The following is a 24,334-nucleotide window of genomic DNA, read 5'->3' as shown; positions in this document are numbered from 1 at the left end:
GCTCAGAAAGAAAAAGGTTGAGAACCCCTGCGCTACGGCTTTGAGCTTACATTTACACCAATGCAAAGTGGGTGTAAACACCACCACCAGCATGAGGGGGGAATTCGGTTCTATTAGAATTTCACACCCACTTTGCACTGGTATAAATGAGTCCCCAAGATGCAAAGCAGTGGAGAATCAGGCCAAGCGTATGTAATGTTAGCTGCTGAAGTGGAGCAGGGGGAGGTGGAAGGGGGGAGGAAAAGGAGGGAGTGTCCTTCTTCCTCAGAATCAGTTTTGTCAGGAGCCTGGCAAACCAGTCAGAGTTAGTAAGCACGTCTCAGCTCATCCTTAAGGAAACATGCTAAGCAAATAGGAAGTGAACCAGATCACTGCAGATCAGCATGCTGTGGCACCCAGACTGATGACCTTATTTAGCTTGGAGTAGTCAATAAGATCAGGTCGGTGTCTGTGGATAAGTGCACAGAGTGCAAGGCCGTCTTTCCAGCTTTACAACAAACAATAGAAAATAAAATGGAAAAATAAGTTAATACAATCATTACATTGGACAGTTTGACCCTCACTTAATGTTTTGCTATATGCATGAAGGCCCATGTTGCATCCAGATAATTAAATCTCATGGGTCCACCCTCACTGTGTGGTTCTGTTAGTAGACTGTGTACTCACTCTTCTATAATCCATATATTCCTGCTCGCCCTACAGGGGTCTTTACACAGTGTATGTTATGTAAAATGCGTCCGGAGTAGAAACTGGTTAGCTTCTGTGATGCTCCAGGACACAAAAGGATACAGGTTCTGCTTTCAATGCATGTGCATAACCCTCCAATATATTTATGGTCACACGCATATCAAGGGCCAAATGAATCCCTGAAGATTCGGCTAACAGAACATGCTTGTCCAAGAGTCTTTTTCAGTGTCACTTATATCATGCAATTATAACACCACAACTGGGCTTTTCTCAACGGAACATACAGTAGCAGCAGAAAAAAATGCTTAATGTATTTAAACACTTTCTATGTATTATGGGTCTCATTCTGAATGTTGCTGAGCACCTGCACTTCCTCCTGAAGATAGCATAATCTATACTTTGAATATAAACTTGAACTTACGCCAGGGTTCTGCCGGTAAAAACTTTTTTCCCCATACATTGAATGAGCCAGTATATACCAGTTTAAACATTAAGGGCCAAATAATGCTCTTAGTTACATGTACACAACTGGGAGAAGAATCTGATGCAAAACACTTGTATTTTATCCCTTGAAATAACGTGATCTTACCTAAGATGGAAGTTCTGAATGTTCACATTTCTGTAAGGAGCAGTTTTCCTTTGACACCACAGCAGCAGACCTTCTTTGGCTGAAGTCTCTGTAAAGGACATCAGAGAGAAAAAGAAAGAATGAAAAGGAGCTCAGGTAGACTACTCCCTATTATTTTAAATAACATTCATAAGCTGGAACTTGTTACCATCTGCTTGGGGGGGAGGAGGACTGTGCAATAGATGTTGATGGTCTCAGTTCGTTTCCCCGGGGTTAGCTGTCAACGTCACAAAATTACCACCACCACCACAACTGGCCCCCTTGTTGGCAGTCTCAACACATAAATCAAGGACTAAATAGACCCTGGAGACTGATCTTCATCTCAACACTAGAGGTGGTTCCTCCAGGTCTATCATGACACTCCCGGCAGGGCAGTGTGGGAAGCTTGCACTACCACTGCTTATACATTACATCCTTTCTGTGGAAACTAGAGATTAGTTTCTAGAATTGTCAGTGACACTTTTCACAATTTAAAACTGATTTAAGTAGAGAGGCATTTGACCAACAATACAGTACAGCCAACACGTGAAAATGTCCTTCATACAAACTGCAAGACACCTTCCAGAGTTGAATACAATTACCTAGGGACAGTAAAACAAAACAAAAAAACACTAAAGCAGTAGAAGAAATAAAGAGGTACAGAGAAGGAAAAAAACATATGTACTCAGATCAGATTTGCAAAGAGGTGGAGAAGTGGACAGATACAGGATGCTTGCTCCAGAAAGCAGGAAGTTCAGAGAGCTGGCAAAAGTGTACAGTGAAGAGGCAAAGATTAAGCTATGGCTTGATGTGTGGAAACAGCAGAATTCGACCTAACACTGTAATGTAGACCAGGCCTGGGTTGCATATGGAAGCTAGCAGATCAGCAAGCTCAGGCAAACAAACAATCTTGTAAATCGGATGTTGCACCACTACACAGTGATCCAGCGATCTGATAAAAATAGATTTTTTACTTAATTTTAACGTCAACTCAAATTGACGTGCTTTGCCCTAACTATTTTAAGATAGCCAGGGGTATATTCTTACCTTCTACTGAAATGTCCTGAATAGCAAAGCGAAGGATGATGGTCCATATCATACCCAGGGTCATTTTCACATTGCCATCAACAATTTCTAGGGTAAAAAAGGGAAACCAAAATTTACAGAGTACAGTTTGCAATGTGTCTTCTTACTTTCATCCTGCACATCTGTTATACTGCAAGTTTCGTAATTCTTAACCTACACAGAATTTCTTCTAGTTGGATTTTCAACAAGCTCATGGTTCTGCTCAGGCTAATTAGGCTTGAAAATTACTTACAGCTGAGGTCACCACTTCCATACTAAAGTGCCTTGTTCAATTGATTCTGATTTTCTCAAATTTTCACCATTCAGACTGACTTTTCTCTGTTTAGTCTCTACCTAAGGAAAAAATATTTCTCTGAAGGCTTGTCTACACTTAAAAATTAATCTGGAATAAATTAGTGTGTGAATTTAAAGAGGATTAACTGTTCCCGAGTAACTCCATGTGTTCACACTCTTAGGCCATGTGTCTACACTTACCCATAGATCGGCGCTGCTGCAAGGGTGTCGATTTAGCAGGTCTAGTGAAGACCCGCTAAATTGATGGCAGAGCGCTCTGTAGTCAACTCCAGTACTCCACCAGAAAGAGAAGAGTAAGGTAAGTTGACGGGAGAGCGTCTTCCATCAACGCAGCACGGTGTAGACACTGCAGTAAGTTGACCTAAGCTACGTCGACTCCAGTTACGTTATTCACGTAACTGGAGTAGCATAACTTGGGTCAACTTACTGCAGTAATGTAGACAGGGCCTTATTCTGCACTCTTACTCCAGAATAAGAGCATCCACACATGGAGTTAATCAGGAATAGCTATTGCAGAATAGCTATCAAGGTAGATAAGCACTAAAGTTTGAGCAAAATCAGTCTTGCTGTTTTCAAATACAAAGCAAGTGAACAAACAATTTTTTGCAATTTTTTAACAGCTCTCATGCATTAGTAGTGTACAAACTTGAAATCTGACTTAGAGAGGGGGGTAAATTTCTTTAAGTGCCTAAATGACTTAGGAGCCGAAGTTCCATTTTCAAACATGACTTTGGCATTTTGGAGCCTAAGTTCCATAGATGTTTCAATAAGACTTAGGCACCCTAGTGCCTAAGTCCCTTCTGGAAATGGGACTTCAACTCCTAAGCTTTAGACAGGTTTGAAAATTTTACCCATTGTCCTTAGGTAGGGTCAGATTTTCAAAACTGGTCAACAGCCAGCAGTGCCCATTGAGGACAATGAAAGCTGCTTGTTGCTGAGCACTTGAAAACTTGGCCATAGGTTACATGTGCACCTTTTGGTTGTCTGATGAAAATTCAATTTGATTTGGCCAAGTTACAAGGAATTTTTTTAAAAGTACTTTGTGTATGTACACTGATGTGTTACTAATGATAAACTTTCAGCTATCTTTTAAGTCATTTTCTTCTAAATATAAACTGGCAATGCCCGCATGCACATAAGTAATTTGAATGGCATTTTTTATCCCTGTGATTTGAAAGTGATTCAAGACACCAATTCTATTTGAGCTGACCCACAACAAAATTTGCAACCCAATCAGGATTTTCTCCCTCTTTCCATGCAGTCTGTGGAAGTAACTCCCAAGGTAAACCCCAGCACAGTGACATTGTAACAGGAGCAGCAGAAGGTCCTTAATAGTGGGGGGATCACCAGCACCCGAACCAAGGCCCCAGCCTTGTGCCGTCCCTTCTCCTGGAGGCCCCGCCCTCCACGCACTCCTCTCCGACCCCTCCCCCGCGTCCCTCGCCCTTACGGCCAGTAAAAAGTGAAAGAACACAGCCCTCCCACTTTTAAAAGAGGGGAGGCCGTGGGCCCCTAGATTCCCCTGTTCTGGTGCCCCTTCATTGTAACATTTATTTTTATAGTGCAATAATCAGTGTTAAAAAGATAACTGTTTTTTTATTTTTCCTCTTCACTCTTAGGGGGTTCCAACTAATTTTTCCAAGATTTACATCCCTCTTCTCAGGACTCCATGTGCCACTGCTACCATCGTTGTATAGGCCCTGGAGGATCACGGCCCTCCTGAAGTTTACCATGAATTATACCAAAACTGAACTTTCTTTATCAATCAGAGGCGATTGAATCGTAACTGGTGCATATCTCAGTTGTTTTTTCCTCACATACGCATTTCCTTGCACTTTGATTGGTTGTGGATGTTGATGTACAAATCACTATACAGTCATTTCTCAAACTGTACAATATCTGGATTGCAATACTCATGGGGCATGCTGATTGTCAGCCAATTAGTGTATTTGCATAATCGCTGCATCCCACATCTGCAAAAGTATTTAGGCTCCTAACTTCCATTGAAACCAATGGAAGTCAGGAGTCTATAAACAATTTTGTGGATCTGGGCCTGTGTGATTATTTCATAACAGCTACACTGCAAATATACAAATCTTTCTTTTCTGACTGGCTACTACAATCCCGCTGTTCCCAGGGCTCCAGACAGAACTTTCAAATTATTTGTCAGCAATAAAGTAGATGTGTCAGTTCCTCAGTCTCCTTAGCTAAAACATTGTATGGAAGAGCCAAAACATATCTGACATACATAGAAAAAATACCAAAAAGCAAAGAGAACAAAACTGCTAAACTGCTGAAAGTAATTAAAGCATACTTTGATTCATTCCTTTCTCCCTCCTCTACAGGCCATCAGGGATATTATCCCCAGAATAATTCGCATATCTGTAACAAGGAGTCCGGTGGCACCTTAAAGACTAACAGATTTATTTGAGCGTAAGCTTTCGTGGGCAAAAACCTCACTTCTTCAGATGCATATCTGTGTTTTCATTGCCTGTTTGCTTTGAGAGAACTGCAGCCCCTACCTTTCAATTCAGCTCAAAACCCATCATAAGCTAAACTACATCCACAATTATTCTGGGGAGAAGAAGATGGAGAAGGGATAAAAATTTGGGTGGCGGGGGGAGGTTGACTGAAGGCCCAAAATGTTTTTTTGTTGTTTTCTTATTTTACTTAGTTGTTTGTCTTTCAGCAGATTCAGCAGCCCACTTTGTTTTTTGAAATTTTTTTCTTCTCATCTAACAAACAACTCCTTGGAGGTCCTTCCTATTAATGATCTTCTGTACTACCAGTCTCCTCAATTTCTCAGTTTATTCAGCCCAGGATACAACAAAAAGCACCCTCAATTTATTTGATTTTTTTTTCTTTAAACCCACTGTGACGCATGGCTAGAAAGGGTTAAAACATCCTGCAAAATAAATAACCCTCATAAGACATGTGGGAAGAAAATGTTTGTGTTTTTGTGTATTTACATATGTATGAGTAGGGTGGACCATGCAGTCCCTGTCTATGCTGTATTCTGATAATTCAGAGGTGAAAAGAATATCCTATCACTGCTAAACCTAGGGTTGTGAGTTCAATCCTTGAGGGGGCCATTTAGGGACCTGGGACAAAAAAAAAAAAGAAAGAAATTGGGGATTGGTCCTGCTTTAAGCAGGGGGTTGGACTAGATGACCTCCTGAGGTCCCTTCTGACCCTGATAGTCTATGATTCTATGATATCTCGGTATTCATCTCACTTTGAAATGTACTGTGAAGGGTGGAGGTACAAGCAAATGGCCTTATGTTAATTCGTATAGTGAAGTACCGGTGATGGACCTCTTTCAAAGTCATGCTAATTACCTTTTGAACTCCCTACTTGTCAAAAGACATGAAAATGTATAAAAGATCCTTGGGTCCTGATTCTGTCATCTCAGATTTGTGTATGCTTCATCAGGGGACGTTTGAGTTGCAAGACTGAGGTCCCAGTTATGCTGGTATGCCCTGAATATGACATTTGGACATTGGACTATAACCTATGAACTATTTCTGAAAGAACTCTTTGCAACTACAAAGCTCACCATCTATGCTATGAACCTGCACCTCAGTGAATTGAACTCATGTCTGTATGTATATTGATCTTTTAACCATACTCTCTCTTTTGTTTTTTAACAAAGTTTAGTTTAGTTAATAAGAATTGGCTGTAGCGTGTATTTGGGTAAGGTCTGAAACTTTCATTAACCTGGGAGGTAATGTGTCCAATCCTTTGGGATTGGTAGAACCTTTTCTTTTATATGATGAAATAAGATTTACAGAAATTTTCATCATATTTGACATGGGTACCTGGATGGAGGCTGGAGGCTGGATCACTTTAAGGGAACTGTATTGTTTGGACTTCTGAGTAACCAGTAAGGTAATAAAGAAGCTGTTTTATGCTGGCTTGGTAAATCTAAGTATTGGAATATTCATCAGCTTTTTGGGGTTTGGCTGCCCCATTCTTTTCAGGTCACCCTAATTGAGTGACCATAGCTGGCTCCCCAAAAGGACCCTGGTCACACCTACCCAAAAAACAAACAAACAAAAAAACTAACAAAAACCAGTGATTGGCCATTTCCTGGGCTATGAACACCACACATTTACTGAATAGAGACAACTCATAAATACATTAAATAGAATTTTGCACTAGAGCTCCACAGGACTAGTGGTTTAATCTTTATTCTGGGCCTCTGGTTTAAATCACAGTTGGTGGCACTAGGTTCACTACAGACTCTTCATTGCTCACTGTCAGAAAATTACACATGATCCTCAACAGATGTAGAGACAGTGACTTCACATTTTGGAAATTAAAACACATCCCAAAAATGTTTATGAAAGATTAGGTGATTTACAGCCATCAGTAGCCATAGCTGAAACACCATTTGGTCTGTTTTAATTTATATGTTCCTCTTTGTGTCAAAATAAATATTATTATATTATTATTATTTTATTATAATTAATGATAATGATAATACTTGGCTTTTCTTTTGTACCTTCCACCCAATAATCTAAAAAGCTTCCAAACATTAATGAATCAAGCTTTGTAACTATTATCTCCAATTTTACAGATGAGGAATCTGAAGCACAAAAGTTAAGCGACTTGCCCAACGTTACACAAGAAGTCTGGGACAAAGCTGGGAACGAAACCTAGAACTCTTGACTCCTCAGCCCGGACCTGCTTCTCATTTACATTAAGGCCCAATTAACCTTTCTGTGCTTCAGTTTTCCCATCTGTAAAACAGGGCTGATACTTTACCTCACAGGGGTTTTGTAAGGATAAATTCATTCATTTATTCATGTTTGTTTGAGATCTTCATGTGGAAAACAGTATATACAGGGGCCAATATCTTTAAAAATGGATACTTAGGAGCCTAGCTTTAAGTCCATACTTAGAGACCTCGATAAGTGACCTGATTTTCAGAAGTGTTGTGCACCCAGCAGCTCCCACAAATCAATGAGAGATCCCTGGGGGCTTCTTTAAGTGCCTAATTATGGATTTAGGAGCCTAACATTAAGCACCTAGAAAATCTTGGTCAGTATGTATAAAATATTATCAGGTAGAGTAAGCAACCGTCAGCAGAGCTCTTCACCTCAGCCAGTGAATTTAAGGTTCCCATGTGACAGTGAAAAGCACGACTCACCAGACCATTTGTTTAATCCATTTTAATTCTAACTTTGGCCAGTTGGTTCAGTATTTCTATACCAGCTCTGCAAACAGTCTGCCTTACGCTTGATTTCTATTTCCACATGTAAATTGGCTCTTCCATGCCCTCTGCTGTCCATAGAATACAATACTGCTCTCAGAATAGCACAAGTATAAAGTATACCCGGGGAGGGGGGTCACTTTTTTTTTTTCTATTTCTGCTACATAGTTTGTCCGCCTTGCTCTCCTTGTTCTATTCAGTAGCTGAAGAACAGCAAAACATTAATTAAAGCAGCACTTTGATATTAGCTTTGATTTTGGGAGAGACTGCACAAACCACAAATACCCAAAGACGAACAATTAAAATCAATATTTTAAAGACAGCTACACACACACGTAAGCACCCAGGCAGTTCAGTCTAATCTAAGTCAGAGTAGAGTCCACCAAAAACTCAGCTTTGACACATCCGTTCTCTGGTGATGCTGAAATCTGAACCTAGATCTGGATCTGAATTTGGCAAATGACACCTGTTTATAACAGACTAAATGAACACCCGCAGCTCTGAAACACCAACCCAAACCTTAACTATACCTGTGAACAGTGGCACCAATTCAGATATTTCTTTGGTGGGGGAGGAATTCCAGTGTCCCACACACACATACACAAACCCACTGGCAGGGACCCCTTTCCAGTCCCTGCTTATCTCCCTCCCCCCCTCACAGGGACCGCAGGTGTCGTTGTCTCTGACCCACATAGTGTATGAGCCAGTGCCACCATGAGTCAAGTTCTTGATGGACTCTCCGGGGCTCTGTCGTACAGGAACAGTTTCCCTATATGCCCAGTTGCAACACCATTTGGCCCAGCTGCTCCTCCATATAAATGGAGGGGCGGCTGGGCCAAATCTGAATAATGCTCCAGCAGCAGCCATACTGATTTAGTATAGGACCATGGCTTAAAAGTGGTCAGGCCATAGCTCACCCCCTACCAGCTACATGGCCCTATGGAACTTTGAGCAAGTGCAAAAACCTTAGGGGAAATATTTGCCCCCAACAAACTTCACCTAATTGGCACTATTGCCTCTGAAGCCATGAAGGTTGTTCCCCCACTCACTCCTACCTAAATATCCTTCCTCCCTCTAATCCAGTTACCCTCCCCCTCCCACTAAGCCCCCTGAGGTGAAGGGTTGGAAGCTGGAGTAAGGATAAAAACATGGGGATGGGGCAATTAGATCAAGGGTGGGAACCATGAAACAATCTAATTTAGATAGCACAAATCACTGTAATGTCTAGATGCTGAATGGGAAGCTCCATGGGAAGCTGCATTTGGCAAATCCCATCTGCTGTGAGATCGTGCATATTTCAACCATCAGATTATGTTTCTCAAAATCCAACCAGCCAATCATGTATTTTAATGTAACTACAGTGACTATTTGGAGCAGAACAACAAAATAATCATGTCACATCTAGTTCCACTTCATTTTGGGTTCAGTATCCAACCAGCTCCAGCCACCACTTTTTCCATTGTCCACTCTTTTAACTGCATCTAGAATGTTGAACCTTGGTCTTAAAAATGTAGTAACCGTGTACAGTCACCGTAGTAACAATTGGGAATAGGTCTCAACTCCCAAGCAATTTCATCAAAAGAAGTCCGCTATACATTATACTCACTAAAGAGATAAACAAAGACCCAGGGCTGTATGAGGTACATTCTAGACTCCTATCTGATTTCTAAAGTTACTGGTTTTTAATAGCATGTTGGAATAAAAGAAGGCACTGAAAGAACCAAATGTTGTCCTAATCTTTAGGAAAAGGAATGGGCAGATGCCAAGAAATTATAGACCATTAAACCTAACCATGGAGAGAAGCAAATTCTAGAATCATCAAGCCCTTCCACAACCCTCATCTCCCCACACCCAAAATCTTTCCAATGCTTGTCTTCCCACCTCTGCAGAGAAGCCATCAAGATACATCAGGGGCCTTGGCCTTCCATGGCCAAGGAGGCACCAGGACAAATTTTGGCCCCTGATCTCTGCTGTCTAGCTTCTTTGGGATATGTATGCCTATAGACCAAGGCCTATTGTCAAGTGTTTCCACATACCTTCTGCACCAATTGACACAAGTTTCACTCCTTTGCTGGCAATATAATCCAGGGCTTTGTTGACATTAGCAATTTTATGGAAGCGCATTTTTCCTCTGTCTGGTTTTGGTAGTCTTTCCCCTGTAGTACAACAAGTTGAATACAATTATTCTTACAGGCACCTGGCAACAGACACACCAGTGACTAGAAAACTCAGATAGAATGTATGCAGTACATTTTCTAAAAGCTAACAGTTATTCTGGAGGTATTTTTCTGAAAGAATGTCAAGTGCCTTTGAACAAACCCACAAAAAAGCAAAGAAGTGACTTACCTTGATCTTCTGGTACAGCAGTGAAACCTGAATAAAATTTGATGTTTGCCCAAACATAAGAGGTATATAAATGGATACACTTTTCATATTTTATTGTGCTGTTAGTGTCTGCTTTATAGTTGAAAGAAAGTAAAAAAGGAAGTGAACAGGCCCTTCCTGATAGCTCATCATCCTTTCCTTCCTGATTACAAGGGAAGAAAATCATATAAATCAGACAGCCATGTCATCCCTTTCTGTGTAAAATCTCCCCAAACCCATGGCATTTGAAGAGTTGCTGTCGGACAGCAGGATCGGCAGAGATGCACAAGAGGGAAGAGGAGTATCCTGGGAAAAATGCAGAATCTGAGGATCGGTGTGGTTAAATGGGAACAAATCCCAGACGTCAGGACCCTGTGGGCATCCCTGCCACCTCTGGATTTATCCCAACCTCATCCATCACTGTCAGAGCCATGCTGCCCCTGTCTGGTACCAAAGGCTGCATGACTATGTCTTCTCAAATGGTCAAGAGAGCAACTATATGTGAATAAATCCCCCCTACACAAATTCAAAAGCTTCCACAAAAAAACATGACTTAGAAATGCTCCTTCCCTTGATCCTTTCCCTTTATCATCCAATATGCCCCTCATACCCATCCCCTCTTCTCAGCTAATCACAGTCTGTTGGTGACTGCTCCCCACCTTTGAATGGCAGAGGAAACAGATGATTTAGCTGGTTTGCATAAATAAGTCAATAGGAGCTGTTCGGTCCTCAGAAGTTTTGAAGATCAGACCACTAATTATTTAAGACAGGGGTAGGCAACCTGTGGCACACGAGCTGATTTTCAGTGGCACTCACACTGCCTGGGTCCTGGCCACCAGTCCGGCGGGCTCTGCATTTTAATTTAATTTTAAATGAAGCTTCTTAAATATTTTAAAAACCTTATTTACTTTACATAGAACAATAGTTTAGTTATATATTATAGACTTATAGAAAGAGACCTTCTAAAAACATTAAAATGTATTACTGGCATGCGAAACATTAAATTAGAGTGAATAAAATGAAGACTCGGCACACCACTTCTGAAAGGTTGCCGACCCCTGATTTAAGGTCTTTAAATATGGATTTCTGAGCCTGATTTTAGGCACCAACTTTTGAAAATCTTGCTTAATAATTAAAAAAAGAAAAGAAAAAGTTTGGAGTACTCATACTAAGGGGTTAAAAACTGAATAAAATGGTTAAAAAATAAATTTGTGACCTCCACATGCAGAGGAAAGGTAAACTCTTAGTTTCAGGGCCTGAGGACTGGTCCTTCAGGTTTTATGTCCCTCCAACAGCAGTTTGTGATATCACCCAAAGCCAAATGGTTCAGACAGCTGCAGTCATAGTATGGCTTTGGGACATCATCAGCTCAGAAGCACAGAACCTTTATTTTAAAATGTATTCATCTGTAACTCTTTAAGCTCACTCATGCACTGTGGATCTTTAACAGTTTTCATTCTTTTAAGAGAGTATTTCACTTATTTTTTTCCTACTGATGACACCCTGAGGCAGGCTAAGAAAAAAACTTTTTGTTTTTTAATTGCCCAGTCCAAGGATAACCAGGATCTCAGATCTGGTTGTTCAACAAGAAGCTGTGGTTATTTCAAAGGTTTTTATTTATTCATTTTCTGGTTTTGTTTCTGTAGGAATTAGGCAGGTACACAATTTCCAGTAGGAATATGCAGGAGGGGGACACAAATGTGCACACAATTCCCAATTGTGTGCAGTGGGATTCAGAACTGGAGGAATGGAGGCAGAAAAGGAATTTAGCAGAGCAGTAAGTGCTTGGTGGACAAATCATCCATTTCCTTTACTATTCAAGAATATTTACAAAGAAACTGAGGTGAGAGACCACTTTTTATTTTCAGCCTCAGATCAGATGCAATGGTCCATCAATTTGCTCAGGATTCTTAAATACAGGTCAGCAGCTCCTCCAATGGACAGTGAACAGATCACTTGTTGGACTGGAGTTTTGCTGTCCCATGCAACTGGAAAACAAGATTGCTCCTCACCCTCCTCAAGGTCGAGGATTAACTTCTGTTATAGTTTTGCACTACAAAATCTCTATGAGGTTCTAAAGTCAGGGGTGGTGTTTACTAAATGCATTAGACATTTTGTTTCTAACAAACCTGAAATGACTTCCAAGAGGAGCATCAGTTTAAGGCCATTCCTGAAGTCATCTTCGATGTTCTCAATCTGTGTGCCTGCTTTCCTGAGGTGGGAATTGCACCAAGCTGTAAAGGTCTATAACAGCAGAAGGAAAACAAAATACTTGTCACCATGGCATCTTTCAAAGCAACTGCTGAACTATCTGAGTGAGCAAACAATGCAGATGAGATTGTCAAGGCTGCCTGGGACTTCTAGTAATATTGATAATCCTGGGGCTTACTAGTAATATTGATAAGAAACAAAATGCCTTTTTAAACACAGACTTTTTGAAAAAGAAATACAGCCCAGTCTCTTGGAAGCTTTACAATGAGCCATGCACAGCCATTACAGAATCTGCACGACGTCTGTATTTCAATATGGCCTGATTCTTCATGGATTTTTTTTTTAATTTGGTTTCCACCTTGTATTAACTTCCAGATTGTGACCACAACTTGGTGAAACACCCAAGTGCAGAGATGGAAGTTTTCATGGTTAAATTTATCATGAAAGACAACATACAACAAGAGTATCTTTCTTTTTCTCTTTCTCTCTGTAAAACCACTGAGCCTGATTATTTTGTCCAGTTCTCATTGCTAAGGCAGCGCCAGCCTAGACCAGACCTTACTAACCCCCAGTTTTGAGAAAGGCTGTTGAGCCTACCTTCAGCATGGTCTCAGCAGGGGTTTCAGTCCTTCCACAGCTACCAGGGTGGGTTGGGCCAGTGGCTGAAACAATGTTCCTTTCTTTTCCAACATTTCAGCAAGCACCCTCCCTTCCCTCAGCCCCTCCCTCCTGCTCCTCCCTCCTGCTCCAGTCAGAAAGGACTTGAGAGGAGGGAGCTCTCTTGGCGGGGGGGGGGGAGAAAGGAGGAGGCAGGGACTCAGCCACTGGTGAAGCCATGGCAGTTGCTCTAAAGAAAAGACTTTGAGGTACTTGTGGCATGGCAGGACAGGGTGAGAGCTGATGAGCGGGTGGAGACAAACCGGTGGCTTCCCTGGGGGAAACAAGTAGGGCCCTACTATATTTACAGTCCATTTTGGTCAATTTCACAGTCATAGGATTTTAAAAATTGTAAATTTTCATGATTTCAGCTATTTAAATTTGAATGATGTTGTAACTATAGGGGTCCTGACGCAAAAGGAGGTTGTGGGGGGCTGACCAGGTTATTGTAGGGGGGGTTGCGGTACTGCCACCCTTACTTCTGCGCTGCTGCTGGGAGCGGTGCTTCCTTCACAGCTGGGTGGCCGGAGAGCGGTGGCCTCTGGCCAGGCACCCAGCTCTGAAGGCAGCACCACTGCCAGCAGTAGCACAGAAGTAAGGATGGCATGGTATGGTATTGCCACCATTCCTTCTGCGCTGCTCCCTTCAGAGCTGGGCCCTTGGTCAGCAGCTGCCACTCTCTGGCCATCCAGCTCTGAAGGGAGCAGCGCAGAAGTAAGGATAGCAATACTGAGACCCCCCCCTACAATTACTTTCTGACCCCCTTTTTGGTTGGGACCTCCAGTTTGAGAGCCACTGGTCTCCTCCGTGAAATCGGTATAGCACAGGGTAGAAGTACACAAAAGACTAGATTTCACGGTCCATGACGCAATTTTCAAGGCCGCGAATTTGGTAGGGCCCTAGAAATGAGGGAGGGTATGGAAACAGATGTGTCCGGAGTTAAAGTAAGGGGGAGAGGAGAACATGTGGGAGCACAGCTCTCTGCCTCCTGTGGTAAAAGCAGACTGGAGCGCTCCTCCTCCCCCGGCTTGAGGAAGCAGTGATTCTCTGAAGCTCCTACTCCATGGCTAATTAAATGGGCACTCTGCTCCCCTTCTATGTCCATCTACTGAAATCACTGGCGATGGCTATGGGGCAGAGGCGATGGATTTGGGGGATCTGTGCAATGAAATGCCCACTTTAGAAATATGTAAATTTTATGTAAATTATGCACACACAAAAATACCTCTTCAGACTTTTCATTCAGCCCATGGAGGCAGATCTAGCCTTTTGCATTTTGGGCCTGTGGACGCAGAATTGACTCATCATTAATGTTTGTTCTTGTATTTTCAGGGGACTCTCTGTGAGACCAAAAAAAAGCCTATTTGAATGTTTAAAATTGTTTAATAAAATTTGAGTTGCAGTTCTATTTTTACATCCTAGAATGCTACTGTGGCCCTTGATGTGTCAGGATGAGTGGGGTGACTGGGATGAGCCAAGAGCAGCCAAGAATTTCCTGTGCTGCTTTCAGCCCTGCATGCAGCCAACAGGTAAGTGGCTTGTGAGGTGACAAAACCAGGGCTGTGGGCTGTGTGCAGTTCTGGTCTCCCATGTTTAGGAAGGATGAATTCAAACTGGAACAGGTACAGAGAAGGGCTACTAGGATGATCCGAGGAATGGAAAACCTGTCTTCTGAAAGGAGACTCAAAGAGCTTGGCTTGTTTAGCCTAACCAAAAGAAGGCTGAGGGCAGATAGGATTGTTCTCTGTAAATATATCAGAGGGATAATACCAGCGAGGGAGAGGAATTATTTAAGCTCAGTACCAATGTGGACACAAGAACAAATGGGTATAAACTGGCCACCAGGAAGTTTAGACTTGAAATTAGACAAAGGTTTCTAACCATCAGAGGAGTGAAGTTCTGGAACAGCCTTCCAAGGGGAGCAGTGGGGGCAAAAGACATATCTGGCTTCAAGACTAAGCTTGATAAGTTTATGGAGGGGATGGTGTGATGGGATAGCCTAATTTTGGCAATTAATTGATCTTTGACTATTATCGGTAAATATTCCCAATGGCCTGTGATGGGACGTTAGATGGAGTGGGATCTGAGTTACTACAGAGAATTCTTTCCTGGGTGTCTGGCTGGTGAGTCTTGCCCACATGCTCAAGGTTTAGCTGATCGCCATATTTGGGGTCGGGAAGGAATTTTCCGCCAGGGCAGATTGGCAAAGGCCCTGGGGATTTTTCGCCTTCCTCTGCAGTGTGGGGCACAGGTCACTTGCTGGAGGATTCTCTGCACCTTGAAGTCTTTAAACCGTGATTTGAGGACTTCAATAGCTCAGACATAGGTTACGGGTTTGTTACAGGAGTGGGTGGGTGAGATTCTGTGACCTGCGTTGTGCAGGAGGTCAGACTAGATGATCATAATGGTCCCTTCTGACCTTAAAGTCTATGAATCTATCTATGAATTGCACTGCAGGGTCTAACTTTACCATTGCAGCTGCAGCATTTGCAGTTCCTACACACAGTGGCACTGCAACAGTGCAGAAAAACATGACTGTGGATGCAACTGTGCCTAGACTGGCACTGAGCAAGTGCAGACAGGACTGTGGTGTGCATGCCTGTGCATTGTTGGAAAAATGTGTCGGATTGGGGGGGGAACATTGTAGCAACTTGTATGGACTTGGAGGAAGGAGCCCAGGTTGCAGAGGAGAAGAGTCTGGAGAAAGCACCAGGAAGTCAGTCTATGTGCATATGGCTAGAATGTTAGCTGTAGCATCTATGTACATAGTTCTCTTAATAAAGAGCCAGTTGAATTTTACAAGCATGGAATCTTGGGTGTTATTACCCAGCATATGAAACAGACACAAGGTGTTTTACAGGCCTGGTAGGGTGCTGCAACACCCTAATGCTAGTGTTGACAAGCCTTAAGAGCTATACTATGGCTTTCAGGCAGAGCTCTGCACTGGGAGCAGTGTACTACACTACACAAACGAGGGCTGTCAAAGGCTGTCCTATCAGATTCAGACACAGTGCGTGCCCCCCCCCCCCCCGATCGCCACTGCTTCACCTTCCACAAAAGTGCTGTGTGCTCTCCATGTTATGTGAAGCCATATATGCTGCTTGTGAGGGAGCAGGGCCACGGTCCCATACCCACCTGGGCCCTCTCACTTTGGAGTGGCTTGCTTTGCTTTTTGGTACTAGCCTCACCGAGTCCTTGAGCCCACAGGAGTGCAAGGACCAGATTGTACCAGGCCCCAACCCCAGGATAAAAAGCACCCTCTCTGCACATGTGAACCTGCACAGGGTTGCACACAAAGAAGCCCTATGGTGGTACCTGGCATAATCAAATACTGCCAGAATCTAGCTTGTTACAGCTTTTGTCTGCCTCTAGCATCTCTGAGCATGTGTAATCAGTATTAGTGACATGGGTCAGTAGCGCACATTTACAAATACCAGAAATTATAGTACTCCTCCTCTGACAGAGAGATATTAGAGTAATGTAGAAGACACAGCTTAAAGCACCCAAAGATAAAATGCACAAAAACTTGTTACATGGAAACCCGGCACACCCATTAGAAAAGCTAACCAATAGATGTCTGAGCCTTTCACACTCACCAAAATGATGGCTATCCATTTACTTTCAGATGCTATTGTATTTTGCAGAACTGTTTTGGGGACACAGGACTAGGCTAGGTCTGAACAGCCAAGCAGATGGTAAAAATAGATCCATCAAAACTGGGAACAGACAGGTCACAGTGCTATGTTCGTGATCTCACCCATCTCAACACAGGACTTTATTGAGGGTTATGTTGATTTCTTTTTTGCTGTTGAGCAAAGATTAATCTGATACTTGGGTTCATCACATTCAAGCAAATTAAAATATTTCCCACCTCTAATTTCTCTGTTGGCCTCTCTACTTTGTACTTACATAGTGTTTAAATACCACAATGATCAGCACAGTATAAAGAACCTCAACAGAATATTCTAAAATATGGTTTCATCGGAGGGTCCCAAAGAGGTTTGAAAACTAACTTATTCAAACATCCCTTAGAGATGAAAGGAAAGGAGTACTTGCAGCACCTTAGAGACTAACCAATTTATTTGAGCATAAGCTTTCGTGAGCTACAGCTCACTTCATCGGATGCATTCAGTGGAAAATACAGTGAGGAGATTTATATGCACACAGAACATGAAAAAAACACCCATTTTTTCATGTTCTGTGTGTATATAAATCTCCTCACTGTATTTTCCACTGAATGCATCCGATGAAGTGAGCTGTAGTTCACGAAAGCTTATGCTCAAATAAATTGGTTAGTCTCTAAGGCGCCGCAAGTACTCCTTTTCTTTTTGCGAATACAGATTAACATGGCTGCTACTCTGAAACCTGCCCTTAGAGATAGGTACTTTTTATTATACTAAGTTTACAGATGGATAAACTGAGCCATAGAGCTGTTATATGACTTGCTCACAGTAACTCGGTGGCAAAGCTAGGCATAGAAGCTGGATGTTCTAGCACTCAGCCCCGTGATCTAACCACTAGCTCACACTTCCTCTTCATTCCCTCTCATCTCTTCTGCTCTACCTACCTTCTCTTTTTGCTGATGTTATTGTTCATTTTATAAAGATTTTGAAGATACTGAGCAGCTGATGTTGCTACTCCATAAAGAAATCAAAGATGCTACTTTGGCCCAATCAAACTGTTTTAGATGAGCAGACTGACAAGGGATCGGTTCATCTTCACTTTTATAGATTGTCCCACAAAGCCTTTTCTGTGCTGATTTTTGCTGTCCTTTTTATTACATTTTTATGTGTCTGAACATTAAATCAAAATTGATGCACAAACTGAAAATTACCAACATAAGACATGGACTCACACCTGTAGTCTCTCAAAAATGGTAAACTTAAAAAAACGATCTGATTACAACCCACAAAACCTACACAGTGGGCTAAACGAAGTTCTGTTGAAGCACGATTCCTTTTTATGGTATGACACCCGCTTACACCAGGTCTCAGTTTGTTCTGATTGGTCAAGTGCAGCAAGAGACAACTGCAGCTTCTCATCGCAACGTTTTTTTCCAGTGCGAGTCCTTTGTTCATGAAATGCCGTTATCTGTATTTCGGTTGCCTTGTGCCTCCTTGAAAGCACAGCTCATGTACATTCCAGCAGACTATCTGCTATGACTGTATAATCCAGTGGCCGCAAAAACCTGTCTTGTTTGCCTAGAACTAAACACAGCTATATGGACATCATTTAATGTCAAAAAAGAGAGACTATTACTGACTTCAGTAATGCCACAGATAAGAAGTTGCCGAACAAAACTCACTACACACCTAACCTTGCGACGCCTTCCACAGTTCACATCTTGTTTAATCCTCATTTTTTCACTCTCTCATTGTGATCCCATTTGTTGAGAGCATAAATTGGCATTACTCCGGCTCTGACAAATAGCTTTATAAAAAGTCAATAAGCAGCAATTCAAAGCAAGCTCAGGTCCTGGAGATCAAAACACAACCAGCATATAACACTATATTCCGCAAATCTTAAATCCTCTGGGATTGAAATGAGGAAGAATTAGGAAAAGCAAATTATTTTCACTGCTGACCTGTTGGGAGCATATCAGAGTAGCAGACTGCCATGATGAGCAGGGTGGAACTGACATCACAGAGCAATAGTATATGCTAAAACAGGTGCAATTAAATGCCTGGAGCATTGGCCTTTTGGGGTTTGAATTTATTTGCAAAAAGCAGACTCTAAATTTTTTTTTAAATGCCCATCACAAAAGCCACCAGTAGAAGAAAACCTGTGTTGTCACTCTAAGCAGAGAGAGCCATGAACGAAAGGGCAAGGAATTTGAACTACTCTCTGACCCGTGTAGGAAACTTTCCCAAAACACCCCACCAATCGTGTCAATACTGATTTGGAAAGCCTATGTTGAGGGATGACAGAGTAATTCAGGTTTTATGCAGGCAGTGCTTGGCCTCTCTGCAAAGACCACCAAAAGGATTGTCTGTGTCATTTGTGATGTAAAAATATGTTCACTGAAAACTGGACTCAGAAGACCAAATTGATTTCACGTAGGCAACTGAATCACCATGAACATGTGAATTTGCAGTCATCGGGGTAACTCCAACTTGCAGTCCTAGTGCAAGTAACTCCCCAAAACTATGTGTACCTTTGTAAGGATGCAAATTGAAGGACATAGTATTTCTGATTGAATAAACAACATGTATGAAGGCAGAAAGGGTCCTACAGTAATAGGAAAGCCCGCATATGTTGCATATGTTAGAGTACTGATAAAAATTTAACTTTCTTTTGATGCTGCCCCAGAATTATAAAAGGAGAACACTACTGTAATTATGAGCCTTTGGTCCTAATGTAACGTTTGAGATATTTAATTGAGAAAGTCCAGTTGTTTCCCACTAGCTAGTACTCACATTTCACAAAAAGGCTAATCTCCCTTTGACTGATTCAATGGAACCAAAGAAAGATGGGTCACAATAACTTTTTTATGTTTCCTATACTAATTACACCACCTATTTAAAATTCAAACTGATTTTAAAAGAGTTCTTGTTTTCTCTCTCAAAACAGCTACTGGCCTTCCTGAATCATTTCTTTTTGTTTCTAACCCTACCCATGATTATTCCATAAGATAAAAATATACAGTGCTCAATGGCAATCAAGCAATAATAGATCAAAATACACATACATATACACAGTGCAACACGAGTAAAAAACTTAATACTTTAGATTTCTGTTTTGTGACGCAGCACAACTGCCTTGTGGACCTTGCAGTCTACTGAACCGGGGACAGGGGAGCAAGCTCAGATAAAGTGATCTTTATAACTAGATCTTCAGGCCTTCAGAGAAGTGGAAAATATAAGCTGGCAGTGTTTCCTAAAAGGATGTGCATTTATGTGTTAATACACACACTTGGGTGACTCCTGCTATTTACTTCAAAGGGACAGTTGCTTAAAACTGACAATTATTTTGCTTCACAGCACTGATCCTGATATATGCCCGCTCTCTCAAATGGTGGCAATTGGGATTGTTCATTACTTCAAGCCTAAATGGGATGCAATGACTCGCTCTGTAGCTATATGTGGTATTTTACTGTGCTCTGAGTACATGGCAAGAGTGCTGCAGAGCGAAAGCCAGCCAGAACATTCCTACTAGAGGAGACTGAAGTCTCTCTTTGAAGCACAGCCAGCTTCTGCCTGTTATCCATATTTCAAAATGTAAGCCCTGATCCTGCAATGCGACCTGCTAGCATGGACTTCTGTGTCCATGGGACTTCAGCATCAGGGCCTCTCTCTCCGCTTGGAACACAATCTGCATGCTAGCTGTATGCATGTAACAAAGAAACTTTACCATTAGTTTTAGTTTAAAAGAGAGAGAGAGACAGAGCAAGAGATAGAGAACAGTTTCCCCATTGGCACAATTTACACTTGTTGCATAGATGTGATACAACACACACATTGGGCCAAATTCAGAGGTATTGTAGGCAGGTCAATGAAGCTGCACTATTATCCCAGGGATGAATCTAGCCCATTACTGTTATCATATCTGAGTAAGAATGTAGAAATCAGAGATAGAAAACACAAACAATTAGGTCACTTGATTCATCCACCTGCCAGTGCAGAAAGACTCCCTACACAGTATCTGCTAAACCTATTCTAGCTGTGACAAAAGATGGTGTTCCTGTCACTCTCCCTGGAGGACAATTGAACAGTCTAAGAAATCTCACTTTTAGGAAATTCCCCCTTCCCCCCTAATATTTAACTTAAATTCTCATTTTCTCTCTCTGGTCCTGTTACTCCTAGTTATAAGCCTCTTACATGGCTCTAAACAAAACCTCATTACTAAAGTATAAATTCAAAAAAACATACACGTACACTCAGCAAACTACGTGATCTGGTCTTCCTTTAACAAGTGTATATGGGAATTACTAGTATTCTTATCAATTAGGATGGAAAAAGAAATTAAAAGTGTTGATTCACTTCAGTTTACAGTCAGACATACCGTACTGTGGAGTCTGTTTTTTTAATGTAGTGGTGATTGCTTGCCACAATAATTGGTAATAATAATTTTATTTATAAATGAAATCTTGACCCCCACCAAGGGGCACAAGATGATCGAAAAAACACAAATGGGTAGAATGGTCTTATGGCTAATGCAAAAAGACTTAGAGTGAGGAGATCATTAAGAGCTCAAAAACAACTCTCAGCAAATTTTGCAAATTCTAAGCTGTCTTTTAAAAAAAATCCAAGTAAGTGTTTTTCACTGCTAAGATTTATCCCTCGTAACAGAGCAGTTGCCCTGTTAAACTGTCTTGCAGAAAATTGTCTCAAGCCAAACAATAGCCCCGGCCAAGTGTATATGTGGGTTGAGGAGGAAGGAAAAATGGGTTAAAAAGGAACACACTGTGGATGAAATCCTGTTCCCACTCAAGTCAATGGCAAAACTACCATTGAGTTTAATGAGGTCAGGTTTTCACTGTTTTTTATCAGGTTATTCCATAATTTTCCACCCTGGGGTTTCTTCCATCTTGCTCTGAAGCATCTGGTATTCACCCTTGTCAGAGACAGTATACTGGATTGGAATGATCATTGATATACTCTGCTATCGCAATTCTTACTCTTATGTATAGCAAGATTAACTCAGCCACAGGGCATATATATTACTATTTTCTATTTTGTTTTCCCAGGTAAGTATGCAGTAATATTACTTAATAGCTTACTATTTATGTTGTAAAATGAATACCATGCAAACATATAGGAGATGAAACACAGACAAGTTGATATCATTGAACGCTGACGTCTGCATTTGTCGCCTTTTTGGTTTTAACTGTGCAAGTGTAAAACAGTAGGAAAAATGCTGAAAAGCCAAAGTGACAATATTTAAACTAGCAAGAGAGTTCCACAGTGTAGGGGCCACTGGAACAAACGCTTTGTCACCCACTGACTTAAAGTGTGACAGTGGAACTGTAAAAGGGCGACTGATTTCCAGAGGTGCTGAACACCTACGCTACTTCCAGCTGAAGCCAGTGGGAGCTGCAGGCCCTCAGAATGCAAATACCCACCAGGACAAGACTTAAGAAGCAGGTCTCAATATATCCAGGCTCCTCTCCATTAAGAGCCCAAAAAAGCCAAAAAGACCAGCCTCTTTATAGGCAGTCATTGCTAAGTTGGAATACTATGATCATATTACTCCTCCCTGTGAACAGGCACTCTACTGCCTTCTGCACAAGCCGCAAACAGCAAAGAGACCCAGCTGGAAGCCCTGCACAGAGGAAGCTACAATAACTGAGGAATGATAATATTGCCATAAATCGACACAATTTTCTCCACTGTGGGAAGGAAACCTTTCAAACTGGAACTTCCTTTACTGTGACTTCTCATTTTCCTCTTGGCAGTTGCTGAAGTGACCTATCTGCACTATTTTTACCATTTAATACGAAGCACAGCTTGTACCATCCTTGGATATAATATCTTGCCTCTCCTGCTCTGTCGTTTGCTGCTGGGTAAAACAACAGCAGCTATTACTGTTGGCTGCTTGTACTATAGTAGCACCTAGAGGCCCTAGTGTGCCAGGCACAGTACAAACACATAGTGAGAGAAGGCCCTTGCCTCAGAAAAATAGTTTGCAGGCTACCTGAACAAGACACACGAAGGGTGAAAGGGAGAACAGAGGTGAAGATATTTGCCCAAAGACACACAGCAGGTCAGTGGCAGAACCAGGAATAAATGACAGAAAATAAACCAACCCTTTGCAACCATGTGGTAATATGCTGCAAGTGCAGTGAAACTGCCTGGCACCATTTTATTTAAGTTTCAGTTTTAAATGTACCCTTATGGCTATTAATTGACGTGTGGGGGGTTTTCTACAAATGTGTAGAAATGGCTGCACCATTAACTGAGTTGGTATGAACTAGAAATAATAAATAAAGGATTCAATATTTTTTTTCAGTTGTTTGAACTCGAGTTTGGATTTTACCCCTTTTCTTTTTTTCCACCCCAAAACAAAAGCCAAAATGCACTTGGTACAATTTCATAAAATAACTAGGGTGACCTACAGTTCTGGAGCCTTAAATGCTACCTCTTCTGGAAGTGTTGTTTTTACAGGAACTTAATGTTATTCAATCACTGAGTGACAGGAAGTCCTCTACTGGCCAAGTGAAATGTTAATGTTTAGCACAGCAACTTGCTAACTGAATTTGGTTATGTAAAGGATGTAAATATTTGAAGTGGGTGAACTATCTGGGATGGTTCAAGGGATTATGTACCATACGCAGGGGTCATTCGAAGAAATCAAGAAAAGGAAAATCTAGGCTAAATATCACGGAAAAATTCCTGACAGTGAGGTCATTTAAACTGCAGAACCAGAAAAACTAGAAAAGGCACTAGAAAATAAAGAATCACAAGGTCTTAGAATTCAGAGATGGAAAAGCCCTACTAAGCTCTTCTGTCTGAAAGTGCAGTAGTGATCATATCAGAGATTAAATTGATACCACACTGGATCATAGTAGTGAACAGGTTTCAGAGTAACAGCCGTGTTAGTCTGTATACGCAAAAAGAAAAGGAGTACTTGTGGCACCTTAGAGACTAACCAATTTATTTGAGCATAAGCTTTCGTGAGCTACAGCTCACTTCATCGGATGCATCTGTAGCTCATGAAAATTGGTTAGTCTCTAAGGTGCCACAAGTACTCCTTTTCTAGTAGTGAACAGTCCACCCTACTAGGAGATCGACTCCATAAACTGAAAGGTCTTTTTCATCACTTATTCCCACAACCCTATTATTCATGAGGTGTATAATTAAAGAGGCACATTCCCCACTCAGTAAACAAAATGTAAGCTCCAATAGCATTAATGGGAATTCTACGCACACAGAACAGCCAGGGAAGACTTTAGCCCTTACAAAGCAGGTGGTCTAATCCTATGTGAGGATAGGGTTTCCTGGAAAATACGCAACTCCCATCACTGTGTGACTACATGTCCATTTCACAGGCCTGATTATTGCCAAAAAAAAGCTGAAGATTCTAAAGCATTTAAATATCACTTTAAGAATAACTTTAGGAGATCACCACCAAGGCTGGACACTGGCAAATGTCAAGAAGATCATCAAGCATTTTGTTACAGTTCCATTAGTGATTTCTTTTAGTGGAGTCAACAGAAAAATGGTTGCATTGTAAAAACCCATCAGGCAGAGACGTTCCAGGGGAAATTGCATGTG

The 24,334-nt window shown here is 41.6% G+C and overlaps 1 protein-coding gene across 1 annotated transcript in view; it reads right to left on the bottom strand.

Annotated features, from left to right (window-relative positions):
• The window catches only part of ACTN2 (actinin alpha 2), a 93,597-nt gene that overhangs the window by 50,803 nt on the left and 18,460 nt on the right, over positions 1–24,334 (bottom strand). The window contains exons 2-6 of the mRNA XM_074948893.1: positions 12,383–12,497; positions 9,926–10,045; positions 2,342–2,428; positions 1,277–1,364; positions 409–487 (exon numbers count right to left, since the gene is read on the bottom strand). Coding sequence (XP_074804994.1) covers positions 409–487; positions 1,277–1,364; positions 2,342–2,428; positions 9,926–10,045; positions 12,383–12,497 — 489 coding nt within the window. The remainder of the gene's footprint in view (positions 1–408; positions 488–1,276; positions 1,365–2,341; positions 2,429–9,925; positions 10,046–12,382; positions 12,498–24,334) is intronic.

This window comes from Natator depressus, chromosome 3, assembly GCF_965152275.1.
Source record: "Natator depressus isolate rNatDep1 chromosome 3, rNatDep2.hap1, whole genome shotgun sequence".
Lineage (NCBI taxonomy): Eukaryota > Metazoa > Chordata > Testudines > Cheloniidae > Natator > Natator depressus.
This window is presented reverse-complemented; position numbering and strand designations above follow the sequence as displayed.